The sequence below is a fragment of the Papio anubis genome, chromosome 17, assembly GCF_008728515.1.
Source record: "Papio anubis isolate 15944 chromosome 17, Panubis1.0, whole genome shotgun sequence".
NCBI lineage: Eukaryota > Metazoa > Chordata > Mammalia > Primates > Cercopithecidae > Papio > Papio anubis.
Window position 1 is genome coordinate 66,759,499 of NC_044992.1, and position 19,147 is coordinate 66,778,645.

At 48.9% G+C, this 19,147-nt stretch overlaps 1 protein-coding gene across 1 annotated transcript; it reads left to right on the forward strand.

Annotated features, from left to right (window-relative positions):
* The first annotated feature begins 55 nt into the window (after positions 1 to 55).
* On the forward strand, positions 56 to 19,147 carry KCTD2 (potassium channel tetramerization domain containing 2). The gene is made up of 6 exons (XM_003913404.4): positions 56 to 445; positions 2,074 to 2,182; positions 5,774 to 5,865; positions 13,289 to 13,384; positions 15,399 to 15,524; positions 16,270 to 19,147. Exons 1-6 carry the CDS (start codon positions 107 to 109, stop codon positions 16,297 to 16,299), a joined length of 792 nt encoding a protein of 263 aa, XP_003913453.1. The 5' UTR covers positions 56 to 106; the 3' UTR covers positions 16,300 to 19,147.

Consider the following 19,147-nt stretch of genomic DNA (forward strand, 5'->3'; position numbering starts at 1 on the left):
CTCCCCTCTGCCCCACCCCCGCCGATGGGCCGGCCCGGCTCTCCCTGCCGAGAAATGGGCCGGCCCGGCTGCGCGCGGGCAGCGGCGGCGGCGGCGGCGGCCCAAGATGGCGGAACTACAGCTGGACCCGGCGATGGCGGGGCTAGGAGGGGGCGGCGGGAGCGGGGTGGGCGACGGGGGTGGCCCAGTCCGCGGGCCCCCCAGCCCACGCCCGGCTGGCCCCACGCCCCGCGGGCACGGCCGCCCGGCTGCCGCCGTCGCACAGCCGCTGGAGCCGGGTCCCGGACCACCCGAGCGGGCAGGGGGCGGCGGCGCGGCCCGCTGGGTCAGGCTGAACGTGGGAGGCACCTACTTCGTGACCACCAGACAGACCTTAGGCCGCGAGCCCAAGTCATTCCTCTGCCGCCTCTGCTGCCAGGAGGACCCGGAGCTGGACTCAGACAAGGTGTGCCCCGCCCTCGGGCGCGCCCCCGGGCCTTCGGACCCCCTGGTTTCTCCTAGATCAGTCCCCGGAGTCCTGAGAAACGCTCTTCACAGGCAGCCCCCCTCAGGCTGGGCCCCCATCCTCCCCCTGCTTCCCACACTACCCGCAGTGGCCTCAGAGGGACCTCCCTCTCCCCTTCTCCCATGCTGAGGCATACTCCGACTTTCTCCCCGACCCCGCCCTTCGTTCTCCGAGACTCCTTCCCACACTGCGCCCACCCGCACCCACGAGAACGCACTCCACACCCCTTCTCCATATTCTCTACCCCGACATCCCACTGAGATATGCATGAGTTTTCCCTGGCTCCTCTTCAGCCCCCCACTGCCGGTGCCAGATGCATCCAGAACTGGGTCAGGGTGAGCTCAGGCATCCTTGTAGCTTTCTCAGACTCCCTCTCGGACCCCTCTGCCAAGTTGGGCTTCGACAGCTGCAGGAAGCACTTCTTGTGATATCACACTGCTTTCCTATAGTCCTGGTCGCAGAACTTTTATCTAGTAACAGTCACTGGTTTAGGTCCATATTTAGATCAAATGCGTTTTTTGGAAAGACGTTGCCGTTTACCGCTGCAAATCTAGGCTAAGACAGAAGGAAAATGAAAATTTTCCCGGGAAAATTTTGGGAAGGATGCATGGCTGCTAACCAGAGGGTTGAGAGGTGACAAGACACTTAAACCATTTCTAGTTTGAACTATGTCAATTTCTTTTTAACTTTACGTGTTCACCTTTAAGTTCGCTAAAGGCACTGACCATAACTCACACCATCTTATATCCCGTATAACACTCAGCTGGTCACCTCAAAACACAGCTGGAGTTGCGTAAACATTTGTTTTCGTTTATTCCTCTCCTCTAAGAAATCTCAGATTGATGGAAACCTATCCTGCCCTAACTTTAAAGAGATTTCAAAACCTTTGCTTATAAAGGAATTATTTTTATCTACCCTATATCCTCCTTGTGGTAACAGAAGCCAGTTTCTTCTTGTTCCTTTTACTGTAAAGATGAGTAGGATTAAAGCTGCTCAGAGCCAAGTCCTGGCAGTACCAAGCTTCCTCTGGGCACAGAGCTGGGGTGTGTGAGATTACAGCTGGCAGTGCAAACTCCCACTGATGTTGGCCTTGAGCTCAGCAGCATTGCCAACTACACAGAGGTTTTCCTGGAATTAGGAATGCAGTTCAGAGGCAGTGGAAAAGTCAGAATGTCCATCTCAAGAAAATATTTCAGTTACTCAGCTATGGCATTTTCTCCATTTCTTAATAACAAACACCCTACTGAAGAATGTGTGTCACTGTAATTATTGTCCAGCCAAAGATTTCGAATCCCAGCCAGTAAGTAAACACTTAAATGAGTATGACTGTTTGTCTGTAACACCGTACCTAAGATGATCTTAATGTACAAGACACATAAAGCTAGCTTTCTTACCAGTAGTTTGTGATAAGCAAATGTGTAGCAAAACTTGCCATCACTAAAGTCTTTTTTAGCTGATGGAATGGATTCTTGTCTTGGGGCACTGACAAAGATGGTGAAACCCTGCCCTGCCTTTGTTTAAAATACTCCTCAAAGCTCCACAATGATACCCTTGTGTTTGGTTGGCAGGATGAGACAGGGGCATATCTGATTGACAGGGACCCCACCTACTTTGGTCCTATCCTAAACTACCTCCGCCATGGGAAACTCATCATTACTAAGGAGTTGGCAGAAGAAGGTAAGAGCACTGTTTTCATTGGCGATTTTCAAAATGCAAGTAGAATCTTTAAAATTGTTTTACAGATTTAAATTTTGTTTGAGATTTTCATCAAGCTCATGTGTAGGTATAGTTTCAAGTTTATGAAACTGAGCAGAAACTACCAGTCTTGTCTGAGGGAGTCATGATTAAGGAAGCCTCCTTAGGCTTTGTTCAGCTTCTGGGTGAGAAGGAAGATAGGTAGCTCAGCTTTGCAGATAAGTTCAGGAGTTTTTTCCGAATCTCCAGAATTGTCATGATCCTTTTTTTTTCTTTTTTTTTTTTGAGATGGAGTCTCGCTCTGTCGAGGCTGGAGTGCAGTGACGCGATCTTGGCTCACTGCAACCTCCGCCTTCCGGCTCATGCCATTCTCCCGCCTCAGCCTCCCCAGTAGCTGGGACTACAGGTGCCCACCACCACGCCCAGCTAGTTTTTGTATTTTTAGTAGAGGCGGGGTTTCACCGTGTTAGCCAGGATGGTGTTGATCTCCTGACCTTGTGATCCGCCTGCCTCAGCCTCCCAAAGTGCTGGGATTACAGGCATGAGCCACCGCACCCGGCCATCACGATCCTTTTTATACATTTATTTGTGTGCAGTGAGTGTCTGTAGTCTGAAGAAGCAAGACATCTCTGACATTCAGTTATTTATAGTTTTAATTTTGGTTTGAACTCGCAGTAGTACAAAAATAATAAAGGCTTGGCCTCATTTATTTTAACACTCTGGCCTCATGCTTCCCTGTAAATGTTTGCAACTGACCTAATTCATTCTCTAGTTCATTGTCAGGTGTATCATCACTTGCCTCATCTTTTTAGTTTGTAGGGCATTGGGACTGTAAGTGGGTCTAGTCCACTTTCTACAAGGCTTGGCGTGGTCCTACTAAAGGCATTCGGTTGTAAAGGGGATTGTCCCTAAATCCAGGGCATCCTGATCTGGGAGCTTTGGCTCTGAGTAAGAAAGCTTGTAATGGTTGTACTAGTTACTGAAGTGACTACAAAACAACTCTGTTTCAGCCAGTAGAAAGAGGAATTGCTCTCTCTTTTTTTAAATGTCCCTTTGTAAATAATATTTGAAATACATACAAAACTAGTGGGAATAGTACAGTGAATTCCATGCATCCACTATCCAGCTTCAACAATTATCAACTCGCGGGTAATCATTTCTTTTTCTAATTTTTGTGGGTGCATAGTAGGTGTATATATTTATGGGGTATGGGGTACATGAGATTTTTCTTTTCTTTTTTTTTTTTTTTTTTGAGACAGAGTCTCGCTCTGTCGCTCAGGCTGGAGTGCACTGGCACAATCTCAGCTCACTGCAACCTCTGCCTCCCTGGTTCAAGAGATTCTCCTGCCTCAGCCTCCCAAGTAGCTGGGATTACAGGCGTGCGCCACAACACCCAGCTAATTTTTTGTATTTTTTAGTGGAGACGGGGTTTCACCGTGTTAGCCAGGATGGTCTCAAACTCCTGACCTCGTGATCCGCCCGCCTCGGCCTCCCAAAGTGCTGGGATTACAGGTGTGAGTCACTGTGCCTGGCCTTTTTTTTTTTTTTTTGAGACGGAGTCTCTCTCTGTCGCCCAGGCTGGAGTGCAATGGCACAATCTCAGCTCACTGCAACCTCTACCTCCTGGATTCAAGCAATTTTCCTGCCTCAGCCTCCCGAGTAGTTGGGATTACAGGTGCACGCCACCACGCCTGGCTAATTTTTTTATTTTAATAGAGACGGGGTTTCACCGTGTTGGTCAGGCTGGTCTCAAACTCTTGACCTCGTGATCCACCCACCTTGGCCTCCCAAAGTGCTGGGATTACAGATGTGAGCCACCGCACTCAACGTTTTTTTTTTTTTTTTTTTTTTTGAGGCAGAGTCTCGCTCTGTCACCTAGGCCGTAAGTAGTGCAGTGGCGCCATCTCGGCTCATTGCAAGCTCCGCCTGCCGGGTTCACGCCATTCTCCTGCCTCAGCCTCCCGAGTAACTGGGACTAGAGGCGCCCACCACCGCGCCCGGCTAATTTTTTATATTTTTAGTGGAGACGGGGTTTCACCATGTTAGTCAGCATGGCCTCAATCTTCTGACCTCGTGATTCACCCGCCTCAGCCTCCCAAAGTGCTGGGATTACAGGTGTGAGCCACCATGCCCGGCCCCCTTTTTTTTTTTTTTTAAATCATATTTGCATTGTCCTTCATTCTTCCCCCCTCCCTAGCCCCATCCTCTTGCCTCTCCCACCACAGTTCTTATTTCTGAACTATTTGAGAATAGATTGCAGATTTCACCCCTTAATATTTGTATATATTTCCCAAGAGCAAGGATATTCTCTTATGTAACTACAGACAGTACAGTTATCAAACTCAGGAATTTTAATATTGATGCTTTTACCTACAGCTTATATTGCAGTTTTGTCAATTGTCCTAATAATGGCCTTTATAGCAAATTTGTTCCTATAGGATCACACATCTCATAGTTGTCCTAAGGTCTTTGAGTTCATTTAGCATGCAAGTCTTTCAGTTGTTGCCTCTTACATCGTTCAAATGATTAGCATCCTATTAATTTTGGCCCACATAAATTTGTACATGCACTTCCACCCCCACCCCCAGTCCTTTTGAGGGCAAATTGGACAAAAATACCAACTTCAGGAGTTGTCAATGTGACTAGTTCCAGGAACTAGGTGACATATGGGAAAAGTGTCCTACAGCTAATGGGCAGGTGCCAGGTAGGGAAAGGAGGGTTGAAATGGAGTGAGCAGAACATACCCTGGTGTTTGACTAATTTGTGTTGGAGAAAAGGTCATGAGTTTACCGAAAATAGCAAAGAGATATTTCCTAGCAGAAGGAGAGAGATTAGATTTGCATTTAAATAATGCAGTTTTTAGGCCGGGATCTGTGGCTCATGCCTGTAATCCCAACACTTAGAAGGCTAGGGTGGGCAGGTCACTTGAGGTCAGGAGTTCGAGACCAGCCTGGCCAACATGGCAAAACCTCGTCTCTCCTAAAAATAAAAAAATTGGCCAGGCGCGGTGGCTCACGCCTGTAATCCCAGCACTTTGGGAGGCCGAGGCAGATGGATCACCTGAGGTCAGGAGTTCAAGACCAGCCTGGCCAACATGATGAAATCCTGTCTCTACTAAAAATATAAAAAATTAGCCTGACGTGGTGGCAGGCGCCTGTAATCCCAGCTACTCGGGAGGCTGAGGCAGGAGAATCGCTTGAACCCAGCAGATGGAGGTTGCAGTGAGCCAAGATCATGCCATTGCACTCCAACCTGGGCAACAAGAGTGAAACTCTGTCTCCCGCAGGGGGAAAAAAATACAAACATTAGCCGGGCGTAGTGGTGCATGCCTGTAGTCCCAGCTACTCGGGAGACTGAGGCAAGAGAACCATTTGAACCCAGGAGACAGAGGTTGCTGTGAGCCAAGACGCACCACTGAACTCCAGCCTGGGTGACAGAGTAAGACTCCATCTGAAAAAATAAGTAAATAGATAAATAAGCAGTATTTAGCAAGCATGTAACCTTCAGCCTCGCGTTGGTGTTTTTCTGGCAAACTCTCGCACCTATCTGACTGCAGTTTGGTCCTTGTTCCAGGTGTGCTGGAGGAAGCGGAGTTTTACAACATCGCGTCCCTTGTGCGGCTGGTTAAGGAAAGGATACGGGACAATGAGAACAGAACTTCACAAGTAATGTGTTTGGAACTGTTAAGGAGGGATGTCTCAAGTGGGCTTCTGTCAGTCGGTCTGTGATTTGAAAAGGATGCCTTTCCCCTTAGAGCTGGAGGTCTGTGTGGAACACTGTTTGCAGCACAGGGAATGCACACTCAGCAATACTGCACAGGAGAAAACAAGAAGAAACCACAAAGAAAACAGAATAGGCATATGTCCCAATAGAATGAGAAGATTGTTGCTGCTCACCAGATGGCAGGGGGAGGCGCCCAGGGCACTTTAGGTCCAAAACCTGTTCTCTCTGCCTGAGTATGTCTCCCTTTTAAAGACCATAGAGGTCTTGGTTCCACCTGTTAGCTGCTCTTTTTTTTTTTTTTTTTTTTTTGAGACAGAGTCTCGCTGTCTCCCAGGCTGGAGTGTAGTGGTGCGCTCTTGGCTCACTGCAACTTCCACCACCCAGGTTCAAGCAATTCTCCTGCCTCAGCCTTCCATGTAGCTGGGATTACAGGCGCTGGCCACCACATGCGGCTAATTTTTATATTTTTTTTTTTTTTTAGTAGAGACGGGATTTCACCATGTTGGTTGGGCTGGTCTGGAACTCCTGACCTCAGGTGATCCACCTGGGATTACAGGCTTGAGCCACTGTGCCCGGCTTGGCCACTCTTTATGGATATGAGCCTTTAGCATGTGATTGAGTCACATACGGCTCCTGTGAGCCACTTGAAACCAGTCTCATGGGGTAGGCTTTAGCAGCTGCTTGTGAACCATGGTTTTTTGTTTTGTTTTGTTTTGTGTTTTTTGAGACAGAGTCTCACTCTGTCCACCGGGGGGCAATCTTGGCTCACTGCAAGCTCCGCCTCCTGGGTTCACGCCATCTCCTGCTTCAGCCTCCTGAGTAGCTGGGACTACAGGCTCCTGCCACCATGCCCGGCTAATTTTTTTGTGTTTTTAGTAGAGACAGAGTTTCACCGTGTCAGGATGGTGTTGATCTCCTGACCTCATGATCCACCCACCTCGGCCTCCCGAAGTTTTGGGATTACAGGAGTGAGCCACTGCGCCCAGCCTGAACCATGCTTCTAAGAACATGATATCAAGCTGCTCTTTATGATGGCGGGTAGAGGGGGGACAAGGTCTCACTCCCATTGCCCAGGTTGGAGTACAGTGGAATGATCAAAGCTCACTACAGCCTTGGCTTCCCAGGCTCAGGTGATTTTCCTACCTCAGCCTCCCAAGTAGCTGGGACTATAGGTGCAAGCCACCACACCTGGCTATTTTTTTACGTTTTGGGTAGAAACAAGCCTTGTTGGCCAGGCTGGTCTCAAACTCCTGAACTCAAGCAGTCCGCCCACCTCATCCTCCCAAAGTTCTGGAATTTCAGGTGTGAGCTACTGCACCTCGCCTTGATTCTCATATTAACTCAGATATAGTAACAAGAGTGAAAGGGAATTTGCCCACCTAGTTAGAGGAAAGAAAGATGTTAGGGCACATCTATTTCATATCCTGCCATTCATCATATGTTTTTCATGTGTTTGAATGGCCATAATAGCTTCTATTTGACCCTTGGGATCCTGTAAGTAATTGAAAGTCCTTGCCCTCAAGAAGCTTGAAGTTGGCCGGGCGTGGTGGCTCACGCCTGTAATCCCAACACTTTGGGAGGCCGAGATGGGCAGATCACGAGGTCAGAAGATCAAGACCATCCTGGCTAACACGGTGAAACCCTGTCTCTACTAAAAATACAAAAAATTAGCTGGGCGTGGGTGGCGGGCGCCTGTAGTCCCAGCTACTTGGGAGGCTGAGGCATGAGAATCTCTTGAACCCAGGAGGCGGAGCTTCCAGTGAGCCGAGATTGCGCCACTGCTCTCCAGCCTGTTCGATGAGAGAGACTCCGTCTCAAAAAAAACAGAAGAAGCAGCTTAAAGTCTAGCAGGAAAATAGATCCTCTCTTTCATGCGATTAAACTGTTTTAAGAAACTGCGACTACAGAGTTAACAGTAAGAGGGCAGAGTCGTGCTCCACCGTGACTACCTGTCTTGTAGCATAATTGCCTCTTTTCCCATCAGATACTGGTGGTAGATGCTTTAGATATAATCTATTGCAGCACAGAATTTTCCTGCCATTAAGAAGGCAGGAAAATTACTCTTTTTTCTTCTTCTTTTTTTTTTTTTTTTGAGATAGTCTCGCTCTGTCACCCAGGCTGGAGTGCAGTGGCATGATCTTGGCTCACTGCAAACTGTGCCTCCCAGGTTCAAGCGATTCTCATACCTCAGCCACCTGAGTAGCTGGGATTACAGGTGTGTGCCACAACGCCTGGCTGATTTTTGTATTTTTAGTAGAGATGGGTTTCTCCATATTGGCCAGGCTGGTCTTGAACTTCTGGCCTCAAGTGATCCACTTGCCTCCGCCTCCCAAAGTGCTGGGATTACAGGCATGAGCCACCATGCCTGGTATAAGTTTACTTTTAAAAGTAAAAAATAATGCCTTGCTCTTTCTCTGTTAGACTTCATATGTCAAAGTTTTCTGGCTCTAGGCCAGGCATGGTGGCTCATGCCTATAATCCCAGCACTCTGGGGAGGCTGAGGAGGGCAGATCACTTGAGGTCAGGAGTTCAAGACCAGCCTGACCAACATGGTGAAACCCTGTCTACTGGCCACGCACGGTGGCTCACGCCTGTAATCCCAGCACTTTGGGAGGCTGAGGCCGGTGGATCACCTGAGGTCGGGAGTTCAAGACCAGCCTGACAAACATGGAGAAACGTCGTCTCTACTAAAAATACAAAATTAGCCGGGGTGGTGGCATATGCCTGTAATCCCAGCTGCTCAAGAGGCTGAGACAGGAGAATCACTTGAACCTGGGAGGAGGCGGTTGCGGAGAGTCGAGATCACGCCATTGCACTCCAGCCTGGGCAACAAGAACGAAACTCTGTCTTAAAAAAAAAAAAGAAACCCTGTCTACTAAAAACACGAAAGTTGGCCGGGTGCGGTAGCGGGTGTCTGTAATCCCAGCTACTCGGGGGGCTGAGGCAGGAGAATCACTTGAACTGAGATAGCGGAGGTTGCAGTGAGCTGAGATGGCATCACTGCACCCCAGCCTCGGCAACAGAGGGAGACTCCATCTCAAAAAAAAAAAGTTTTCTGGGTCTAAATGGAATATTTGGATGAATAACTGACACTAATGATGAAAAATTAACTCTTTTTTTTTTTTTTTGAGACAGAGTCTTGCTCTGTCACCCAAGCTGGAGTGCAGTGGCGCGATCCTGGCTCACTGAAAGCTCCGCCTCCTGGGTTCACGCCATTCTCCTGCCTCGGCCTCCCGAGTAGCTGGGACTACAGGCGCCCGCCACTGCGCCCAGCTCATTTTTTGTATTTTTAGTAGAGACGGGGTTTCACCGTGGTCTCGATCTCCTGACCTTGTGATCCGCCCGCCTCGGCCTCCCAAAGTGTTGGGATTACAGGCGTGAGCCACCGCGCCCGGCCGAAAAATTAACTCTTTTATCCACTTTATCTCCAGCAGTTTGCAAAGGTGAAGAGAAGGGCTTATTCATTTAGTTTTCTTCCATCTAGCCAACAGATGAAAGGCTCCTTTTTGATGTTCAAAGGTGGCTTTGTAGTTGGTTTGCAGATTACCACTTGAAATGTGATCCCGTGTCACCAATCTCTGTGCTATCTTAGGTTGACGTGGTGTCTTTCACTATTGTAGATATTTAATAGTTTAGACATTTTGGTAATCTAGCCTTATCCTCAATTTCCCACATTCTAAAAAAAGTGATTGCTTACTATAGATTTTGATGGTACCATGAATTATGTAATTTGAAATGATTCAAGTCATGGTACCTGAGCATTCTCCCTTCTTCGTCATTAGCTAATTCCTAGAGAGCATTATAAGATTTCTGTTTGATGACCACAATTAAATTAATTAGTCTTCTAGATTCTGAAGGCTTGTGGATTTATACCCCTTTGGAAACTTTTTTGTTCTAGGAATGTCAAGACCTTTTTGATGTTAACTGTCTTTCCATCTTTCCGTCTGTCCTTGTTATGTAGTGAAACTGAAAAACGGATTTGATGTTATTCAGAGACACCTTCTTTTGTACTTGTTGTACATGACTCTAAGATGAAGTTGGCCATGTGTGGATTTTCATTTTGTTTCATTTTGTATTTTTCTTTATTTTTTTGTGTGTGGATTTTCAAACCTGTTACCTCCTTGAGCTTACCCATAGCCCTCACACAGGCAGCGTTCAAGCCGAGCCCAAGATGCAGGCCTCAGCCCGACCTTCAGTTTCATGACCTTTTAGCTCTTAGTGGCTGCTGCCTAACTACTTTCCTTAGAGTCTCGCTGTGTTGACCAGGCTGGAGTGCAGTGGCGCGATCTCGGCTCACTGCAACCTCTGTCTCCCAGGTTCCAGTGATTCTCCTGCCTCAGCCTCCCGAGTAGCTAGATTACAGGCGTGCACCACCATGCCCAGCTAATTTTTGTATTTTTAGTAGAGATAGGGTTTCCCCATGTTGGCCACGCTGGCCTCAAACTCGTGCCCTCAGGTGATTCACCTACCTCAGCCTCCCAAAATGCTGGGATGACAGGCGTGAGCCACCATACCCAGACTCCTATTTCTTTTTTTTTTTTTTTTTTTTTTGAGACAAAGTCTCGCTGTGTCACCCAGGCTGGAGTGCAGTGGCACAGTCTCAGCTCACTGCAAGCTCTGTCTCCTGGGTTCATGCCATTCTCCTGCCTCAGCCTCCTGAGTAGCTGGGACTATAAGCGCCCACCACCACACCCGGCTAAGTTTTTGTACTTTTAGTACAGATGGGGTTTCACTGTGTTAGCCAGGATGGTCTCGATCTCCTAACCTAGTGATCCACCTGTCTCGGCCTCCCAAAGTGCTGGGGTTACAGGTGTGAGCCACCGCGCCCAGCCTCCTATTTCTTATAATAGTATTTTTTGTAGGTGATTGATCTTGGTGCATTTGAGAGCACAAGTGGTCTACTTTGGAAGAGAGGAAAAAGAGGCAATATAATGGCATCTTAAATACCTGGGACTTGGACAGATGTGGCCAACATCACAGATCTTTTGTGATAATATAAATTTTTTACTTACACAATTGGTTTCTAAAATATGTGGTTAGAACCAATTAAAATCTTCAGAGGATATGTCCTGTGTGTAATATGGAAGGAAATCTTTAAAATCCTTAGTATTTTGGTTAATGATAATTATACCTCTTTTTTTTTTTTTCTTGCTCTGTCGCTTAGGCTGGAGTGCAATGGCCAGTCTCAGCTCACCACAACCTCTGCCTCCAGGTTCAAGCAATTCTCCTGCATCGGCCTCTTGAGTAGCTGGGATTACAGGCGTGCGCCACCTCACCTGGCTAATTTTTTTGTGTTTTTAGTAGAGATGGGGTTTCACCATGTTGGCCAGGCTGGTCTCGAACTCCCAACCTCAAGTGATCCGCCCACCTCTGTCTCCCAAAGTGCTGGGATTACAGGGGTGAGCCACTGTGCCCGGCGATAATTATACCTCTTTTAGAAAAAATACAGCATTGGCCGGGCGCGGTGGCTCAAGCCTGTAATCCCAGCACTTTGGGAGGCCGAGACGGGTGGATCACGAGGTCAGAAGATCGAGACCATCCTGGCGAACACGGTGAAACCCCGTCTCTACTAAAAGATACAAAAAACTAGCCGAGCGAGATGGCGGGCGCCTGTAGTCCCAGTTACTTGGGAGGCTGAGGCAGGAGAATGGCGTAAACCCGGGAGGCGGAGCTTGCAGTGAGCTGAGATCCGGCCACTGCACTCCAGCCCGGGCGACAGAGCGAGACTCCGTCTCAAAAAATAAAAAAAATAAAATAAAAAATATAGCATTGTCAGCTGGGCGTGGTGGCTCACACCTATAATCCCAGCACTTTGGGAGGCCGACATGGGTGGATCGCCTCAGGTTGGAAGTTCACGACCAGCCTGGCCAACATGGCAAAACCCCATCTCCACTAAAAATACAAAAAATTGGCTGGGCTCGGTGGCTCATGCCTGTAATTCCAGCGCTTTGGAAGCCCAAGGCCGGATCACCTGAGGTCAGGAGTTCGAGACCAGCCTGGCCAACATGGTGAAACTCCGTCTCTACTAAAAATACAAAAATTAGCCAAGTGTGGTGGTGGGCACCTGTAATACCAACTACTTGGGAGGCTGAAGCAAGAGAATTGCTTGAACCCAGGAGGCGGAGATTGCAATGAGCTGAGATGGCACCACTGCACTCCAACCTGGGCAACAGAGAAAGACTCTGTCTCAAAAAAAAGGAAAAAAGAAATACAATAATTAGCTGGGCGTAGTGGCACATGCCTGTAATCCCAGCTACTCGGGAGGCTGAGGCAGGAGAATTGCTTGAACCCAGGAGGTGGAGGCTGCAGTAAGCCGAGATGGTGGCATTGCACTGCAGACTGGGCAAGAGTGAGACTCCGTCTCAAAAACAATAATAAGGCTGGGTGCGGTGGCTCATGCCTGTAATCTCAGCACTTTGGGAGGCTGAGGCAGGTGGATCATGAGGCCAGGAGTTCAAGACCAGCCTGGCCAACATGGTGAATCCCCGTCTCTACTAAAAATACAAAAATTAGCCAGGCGTGGTGGTGGGCACCTGTAATCCCAGCTGTTCAAGAGACTGAGGCAGGAGAATCGCTTGAACCCGGGAGGCGGAGTTGGAGTGAGCCGAGATCATGCCACTGCACTCCAGCCTGGGTGACAGAGTGGGACTGTGTTTTTTTTTGTTTTGTTTTTTTTGTTTTTTTGAAATGGAGTCTCGCTCTGTTGCCCAGGCTGGAGTGCAGTGGCCCGATCTCAGCTCACTGCAAGCTCCGCCTCCCGGGTTCACGCCATTCTCCGGCCTCAGCCTCCCGAGTAGCTGGGACTACAGGCGCCCGCCACGTCGCCCGGCTAGTTTTTTGTATTTCTTAATAGAGACGGGGTTTCACCGTGTTAGCCAGGATGGTCTCGATCTCCTGACCTCGTGATCCGCCCGTCTCGGCCTCCCAAAGTGCTGGGATTACAGGCTTGAGCCACCGCGCCCGGCCGGGACTGTGTTTTAAAAAATAATTATAATAAATAATTTTACCTTGTTTTTGACTTGGGGAAATGGATTAAATCTAAATTTGTCGGCATAGTTGCTCAATCATTCATACCTCTGAAGTTCAGAATTATTTTACCTTTTTTAATTTCATTCCTTGGATATGTTTTTATTGAAAAGCCACAGTATGCTGGCTTGTGGCCTTTTAAAAAGAAAAACATTTTTTAAAGAGAAGGGAAAAAAAACGCCACAGTACTATTTGTAAAAGGAGATAGTGGGTGGCTGCCAAGAAAAGATTTCCAAGCAAACTCCTTTTCAGTGTTTATTCATTTGAAGAGCCTCCTTGGGGCAGCTGCTAACTGTGGTGTCCTTGGTGCTGTTCTCAGTCTGCGCCTGGTCATTGCAGGGCCCCGTGAAGCACGTGTACAGAGTCCTGCAGTGTCAGGAAGAAGAGCTCACACAGATGGTGTCCACGATGTCTGACGGCTGGAAATTCGAACAGGTACATCTCTTACAGAGCAGCAATCCCAGGCCCCGTTCAAGGGGTCTGCAGCTCTTCAAACAATCACTGTAGATGGCCAATTAATAACCATGGGAGATGGGTAGGGCCAGGTGGGATCCTATTCCAAAACATGGGCAAAGAGCCATTTGGTGGGCACTGCTGCCCTAGTGGTACATGAGGAGTTGGGGGAACAGAGGAGCATCATGTCTTACCTTCACGCCCAGACTTTTCAGGGGAGCCAATGAGTGGTTTAGGCTTGAAGTGCCTCAAAGCCTTTTGTTTTTGTTCCCTCACAGGGATTGTAGAATGAGTCCCTAAAGGAGACTGGGATTCGACAGCAATCCTTCCATTTCTTTTCCCCGGGTCAAAACTTTTTGCTTCTGAATGTCCGTGTAATCCACCATGAAGAACTTGGGGAACAGCTGTGCTAGGAAGGATCAGGCGCCATGGGAAGTGTGGTGCGGTCGCTTCCCCCGCTTCTCTCCGCCTCGGGCTTACGATTGAGCTATCAAAACAAAGCTATGACAGTTGGAGTTTCACTGTTTTCCTCCAGTAGATGGCAGACTTGTTAAATTGTCTGTTGCCTTCAAAACACAGGAAGGCCAGAGAGAACAGAGTAAATATGATTTTATATGGATTATGCCTACTTATGTGTAGAGTTTTAAGAGGTCAACAGCTGTCTCACCAGACGCTTACCTTCTAAAAGAAAACTCACACTTTGCATTAATGCTGCTGTCTCTGTCTTCAGAGCCCGCAGTGATTATTCCTCACACTTAGCTTCCACCACAGAATCCACTCTGCCTGTGTCTGTCAGCCTGGTTCTTACTGGGCATGGGTTGTAAAACGTTGCCAAGAGTTTAATGCCCTCCACTCCAGAAGTATTTTTCCCAATATGCACTCTTAAGCAAAGGATTTTTTTAATGTATTCTTTGTGAAACTAAAACGAATACTTTCTTGTAGCATTTCTCATCTTATTACATTTCTCATCTTATTACTATTCTGTGGGAAGATGGAGGTGTTCTCATTGCCTCCCTTCTGGATAAGGAAGTTAGTTTCAGGCGGGCGGAGGCGCCCCCAGCCCCATCCTACTGCAGTCAGCCATGTCGCCCACATGAGGCCTTGCCTGCTCACTGGGATGCCCTCACCCTCTGCCTGAGCTGCTCCCCTGCATGTGTATTTCCTCTTTAGAATTAAATTCTGAATTCTATACTCCAAAAAGGTTGAAAGTACCAGCATGCTGGGCACAGTGGTTCACACCTGTAATGTTGGCATTTTAGGAGGCCATGGTGGGAGGATCGCTGGAGTCCTGGAATTCGGAGACCAGCCTGGGCAACATAGTGAGACCCCCCCTTCTCTATCAAAAATAAAAGAATTAGCCAGGCATGGTGGAACACACCTGTAGTCCCAGCTACTCAGGAGGCTGACGTGGGAGGATCACTTGAGCCCACGAGGTGGAGGCTGCAGTGAGCTGTGATTGCACCACTGCACTCCAGCTTGGGTGACAGAGCTAGACCATGTCTGGAAATAAAAAGTACCAGCAGCATATGACTTCCAGTAGCGGATCAGTGATTGACTTGGTGCTTTCCAGAGCCTCCTGTCTCCTGTCTAGGGCTTCTGCTGATAGAGGAGCCAGCTCTGTGTGTGACTGAAGCAAGTGTCCATTTTGTTCACAGATGTGTTCTGTCTCCCCTGGGTGTGCTCAAGGGGGCGTGGGTGTGTTAATCCTGCCACTGACTGTGGGGGGACTTCAGAGCTTGGGTGAGGGGACAGTGGAGCTCATACTTTTCCTCCTGGGGAGGCCTCACCGATGACGCCCAGATGAAGAACAGGCCCATTTCTCCCCTGGGGCTTTGGTAGTCGCAGAGAACTCATAAAGAGTTAAACCTTTGAGAACTCATAAAGGATAAATCTTTGAGAAGTAAAACAAAAGTTCAGTTGGAGGAGGGGTGATTGTGTAGCACTTTCGTATGTTAAGGTCGCCATGTGAATGTTCACTGTATTCTTGGTTCATCAGCTCATCAGCATTGGATCTTCCTATAACTACGGCAATGAGGATCAGGCAGAATTCCTCTGTGTTGTCTCCAGAGAACTAAATAATTCTACCAACGGCATCGTCATAGAGCCGAGCGAAAAGGCGAAGGTAAGGAGCCCCTCCCCCAGGCAGTTGCCTCTGGCTTGCTTGTTCGCACCCCCTCCGTGGGCTTTTCCTGAACTCTTGCTCCTCACTTCTTCTCTGGCCTTCTAGAGCCAGCGTTGCATTTTCCCCTCGTTTTGTTCTTTTTGACTGTTGTAATTTCAATTGGGATTTACGGAGCACTGACAGTTTGTTTAGTTGGGAAATATGAACCTAAAAAGAGTAGACTTTCTCCATCCTCTGCTGAATCAATGAAAAAGAAAAGCTGGTTGCCACTAATTACTACAGGGTAGGATTTCTGAACTCAGACTTGGAAAGTGTTTTGCCTTTGTTCTTTAAAACTGTTCTTTTTTCACTGCCTCAGGAGAAAGGGTGTTTTCTTACCTTCGTGAACTTTACCTCCCTTAAGTTCCTGGAAAATTGTTTGACACTGTTTCTTTTCCCTCCACTGTGCACCCTCCTCACACCTCCTACACACACACAGCTTCTAAATCGTGGATACCAGGTAAGCTGGAACCACTTCCTTTCAGTTGGCAAAGCTTTGATCCAACAGCACATAAGCTTTAGACCCAGCTGTGTCCAGCAAGAGAGTTTTGCACCAGAAGCACTGCGGGTGAGGCTGAGGCTGCACCCCTGCTTGCTTTCTGGGATGACAGGACCATCATGCCACTCATCGGGTCCAGTGGAAAGCATCCCCTGACGCCTCTCTCTTTCTGTCAGCCTCAGCCTCTCCCCCATCTCCGACTTTCAGATTCTTCAGGAGAGAGGATCGCGGATGTAAACTAAGACCCCAAAACTCCAGACCTTCAGGAGAGCAGTCAGCAGAGCCCCTCTGTGAAGTGAAACCTCGCTCCTGTCCAGTGACCGAGCCACTGCAAAGCACAGCTGAGCCTGGCCCCCTGTGAAGAAGTGTTCTGGTCAAAACTAAAGGAACTCCCTCCCCACCCATAGGACTCTGAAGACAGATGCGACTTCTGGCTGCAGAATATACCTTTTCAGAAACCTGCTTTCATTTGCTTAGCCAGTATTAGAACAGATCTTTACAACAGCAACTGGGCTGGGTTCCCAGTCGGAGCCTTTTGGGAATCTGGGGGATGAGGACGGAAGGCCTAGCTCCTTGGAAATGGCCTGTACTTTAAGGAAGCTGGAGCAAAGAGGATTGTTCCTGTGCCGTGCCATGGTTTCACCCTATGTGTGCCACATTGGATGTTATTAGCTGCTTCGGAACACCGTCCCTCCTATGCACCTTCAAAGACCTGCAGCACATGCAAAGGGTTCTAGCTGCAGTTTGTGGAATTGAGGTTTAAGGTAAAACGGAGTTGCCAGAGTACCCCACATTCCCATGAATAGAGCCTCCAAGGAAAGGAGGGATAGAGTGTCCTTTGTTGTGGTTGGAGGTTGGTGATCATTGCTCTGGATTTGGGGCTCCCGGCTGCCAGCACATGCAGCTTTGCCTAAGTTTTCTCCAGCAGCCGGGACCCTCTGGAGAGCTTGCTTTCCCTCCAAGAGGAGGTTTGAGACAGGCGGCGTCCTGCACTGAGTCAGACAAGTGGGAGCTGTAGGGAGCTGGTGGAACTGCGCCTGCAGCCTCTTCTTACTCCCCGTTGAGCCTGTCTTCCTTCCCTGGCTTTTTCAACTGGACCAAAGATGAAGGCACTTATGGACCCTTTGATGGCTTGGAGTGGGGAAGGCTGTTTCTTTGAAAGTTGCCAAATGTGTTATGTTGTTGTGTCTTAAAGAGAGAGTTATTTCCGTGACTGTCTCTTGGAAATGCCTTGACTGAATGTGCAATATTTGTGTCTCTTGGTTTCTAACCTTGGCGGACCTGCTTCCCTCTGTACTGTCCTCAGTGGTGTGTATGTATGTGCTAGGCAGCCTGGGGACCGCCTGTGTCTCTGCCAACCCCCCACCCCCGCCGTTACTTTCTTTTCTGGAGTGCCATGCTGGCGAGGATCCTGATGCGGCAGCACCCTCTTTCAGGCTGCGTCCACAGAGCTTGTGTCCACACTTTCTCTCCGAGCACGTGGGTCTCGCCGAGCAGTCATGGAATGCGGTGGAGCCAGGGGACCCTGTCCGTCCCTGATAACTTTCAGTAGTATGGCAGATGGCATGGAGAAGGGGAAGGGGCTCTGGGGACTGCTCCTATGAAAGCCTCCTCGAGCCAGGTGCTCCTGGGCACCTTCCAAGGTGATGTTCTCTGTGCTCCACAGCTCACCTGCTTGCCAAGGTGTGTCTGGGTAGTAATTTCTGGAAATGACTACAGACTCTGCTAAATGTCTTTTGAGCTTCTGACCTGACCATGCCCAGATGGCTTAACTTTTCCCTAGGACCCTCACTCTCCTTGTTTCTCTGTGTCTGTAGCATAGCATAGAACCTGGTGTACAGGGGTTTCTGCTGACGCATCAATGTCTACACATCTACACACCACATTTTACAGCTGTAAAATGTTAGATGAACTGCCATCCTCAGTAAAAACAGCCACCCCTTCAACAGTCACAGGCATCCATCCAGTTATATCTTTCAGAGAAAAAAAAAACAAAGATGTAGCCAAGGAAAGTAGTGATCACGGGAAGGACTGCTCTGAGCCAGGTAGGAAGGAAGACTTTGGAAGAGGTGCTCCTTGGCCAGGTCCAGTGAGTAATGTCAGACTGACAGAGGAAAAGCAGCTTGGTTTGCGGCCTCGTGCCCAGTCTTGTTGAGGCGCTTGTCCCTATCTGCTTTCCTAGGGCATGCCTGATCAGCGTGGGCTGGGGCTCCTAGGCCAACCCCAGCTTTCTCACCAGGTTCAGCAAGGAGGCCTGGGGGGCAGACACCAATGTTGAGCACCTCCTGAGGGCGCCGTTTCCTTCATTCCTCTTAGATTCCACAGTTGCCCTCATGAAAAGACTGCTCCTGAGCCCCAAGGCACGTGCTCCGAGAAATAGACAGGAGTGGTATTTCCGCCCTCTCGGAGGGCTGGTGTTCACCAAGTTTCCCTCCTCGCTGCAACCCGATGACACCTGTATTGTTCCAGTGCTCCAGAACTCTGGTTTCCTAAGATTTCTGGGAGCGTTGTTCACCCACCCCCTTTAGGAACCAGGCTGGTGTTCTTGCTTGAAAGCCTTGTGCCCTCCGAGTGTCTGGCTGATCACGTCAGAGAGGTCTGCGTGTCAGTTTGGGGCTGTCACGTGACCAGTGACCCATACTCTGCTGCCCAGTACTGCCAAGTGGGGAGGGTCCTGTCTTTTTCTCTGCCCTGGGTCTGGGACACAGGTGATGCCAGCCAGGCCCAGGAGTGCCCAGCATCCCCCAGCTGATGACACAGTAGCACTGATTCTGTCTTTTCCTCAGAATCTGGCCTTTTTCCATGGCAATGAAGTAGGGCCCAGCCTCCTCTAAAGTGGCTTTGTTTCTGCACAGTTGTAACTGCTCTTGGGGGTGTCAGTGAGGCCGGGGGCAGGGAGCCACGGGATGCTGAGAGAGGAGGCCCGAGAGGACACCCCACCGTCCAGCGTGGCCTTTGATCCAGACCTTAGGGACGAGGCTGTCACTGGTGGGCACCCTCTGTTCCTGTTTGTGTGTTTGAATAGTCTGAAATGCTGTGACTTTTTTTTGTGAATAAAGATACGAAACAAACTTCTGAATCTCAA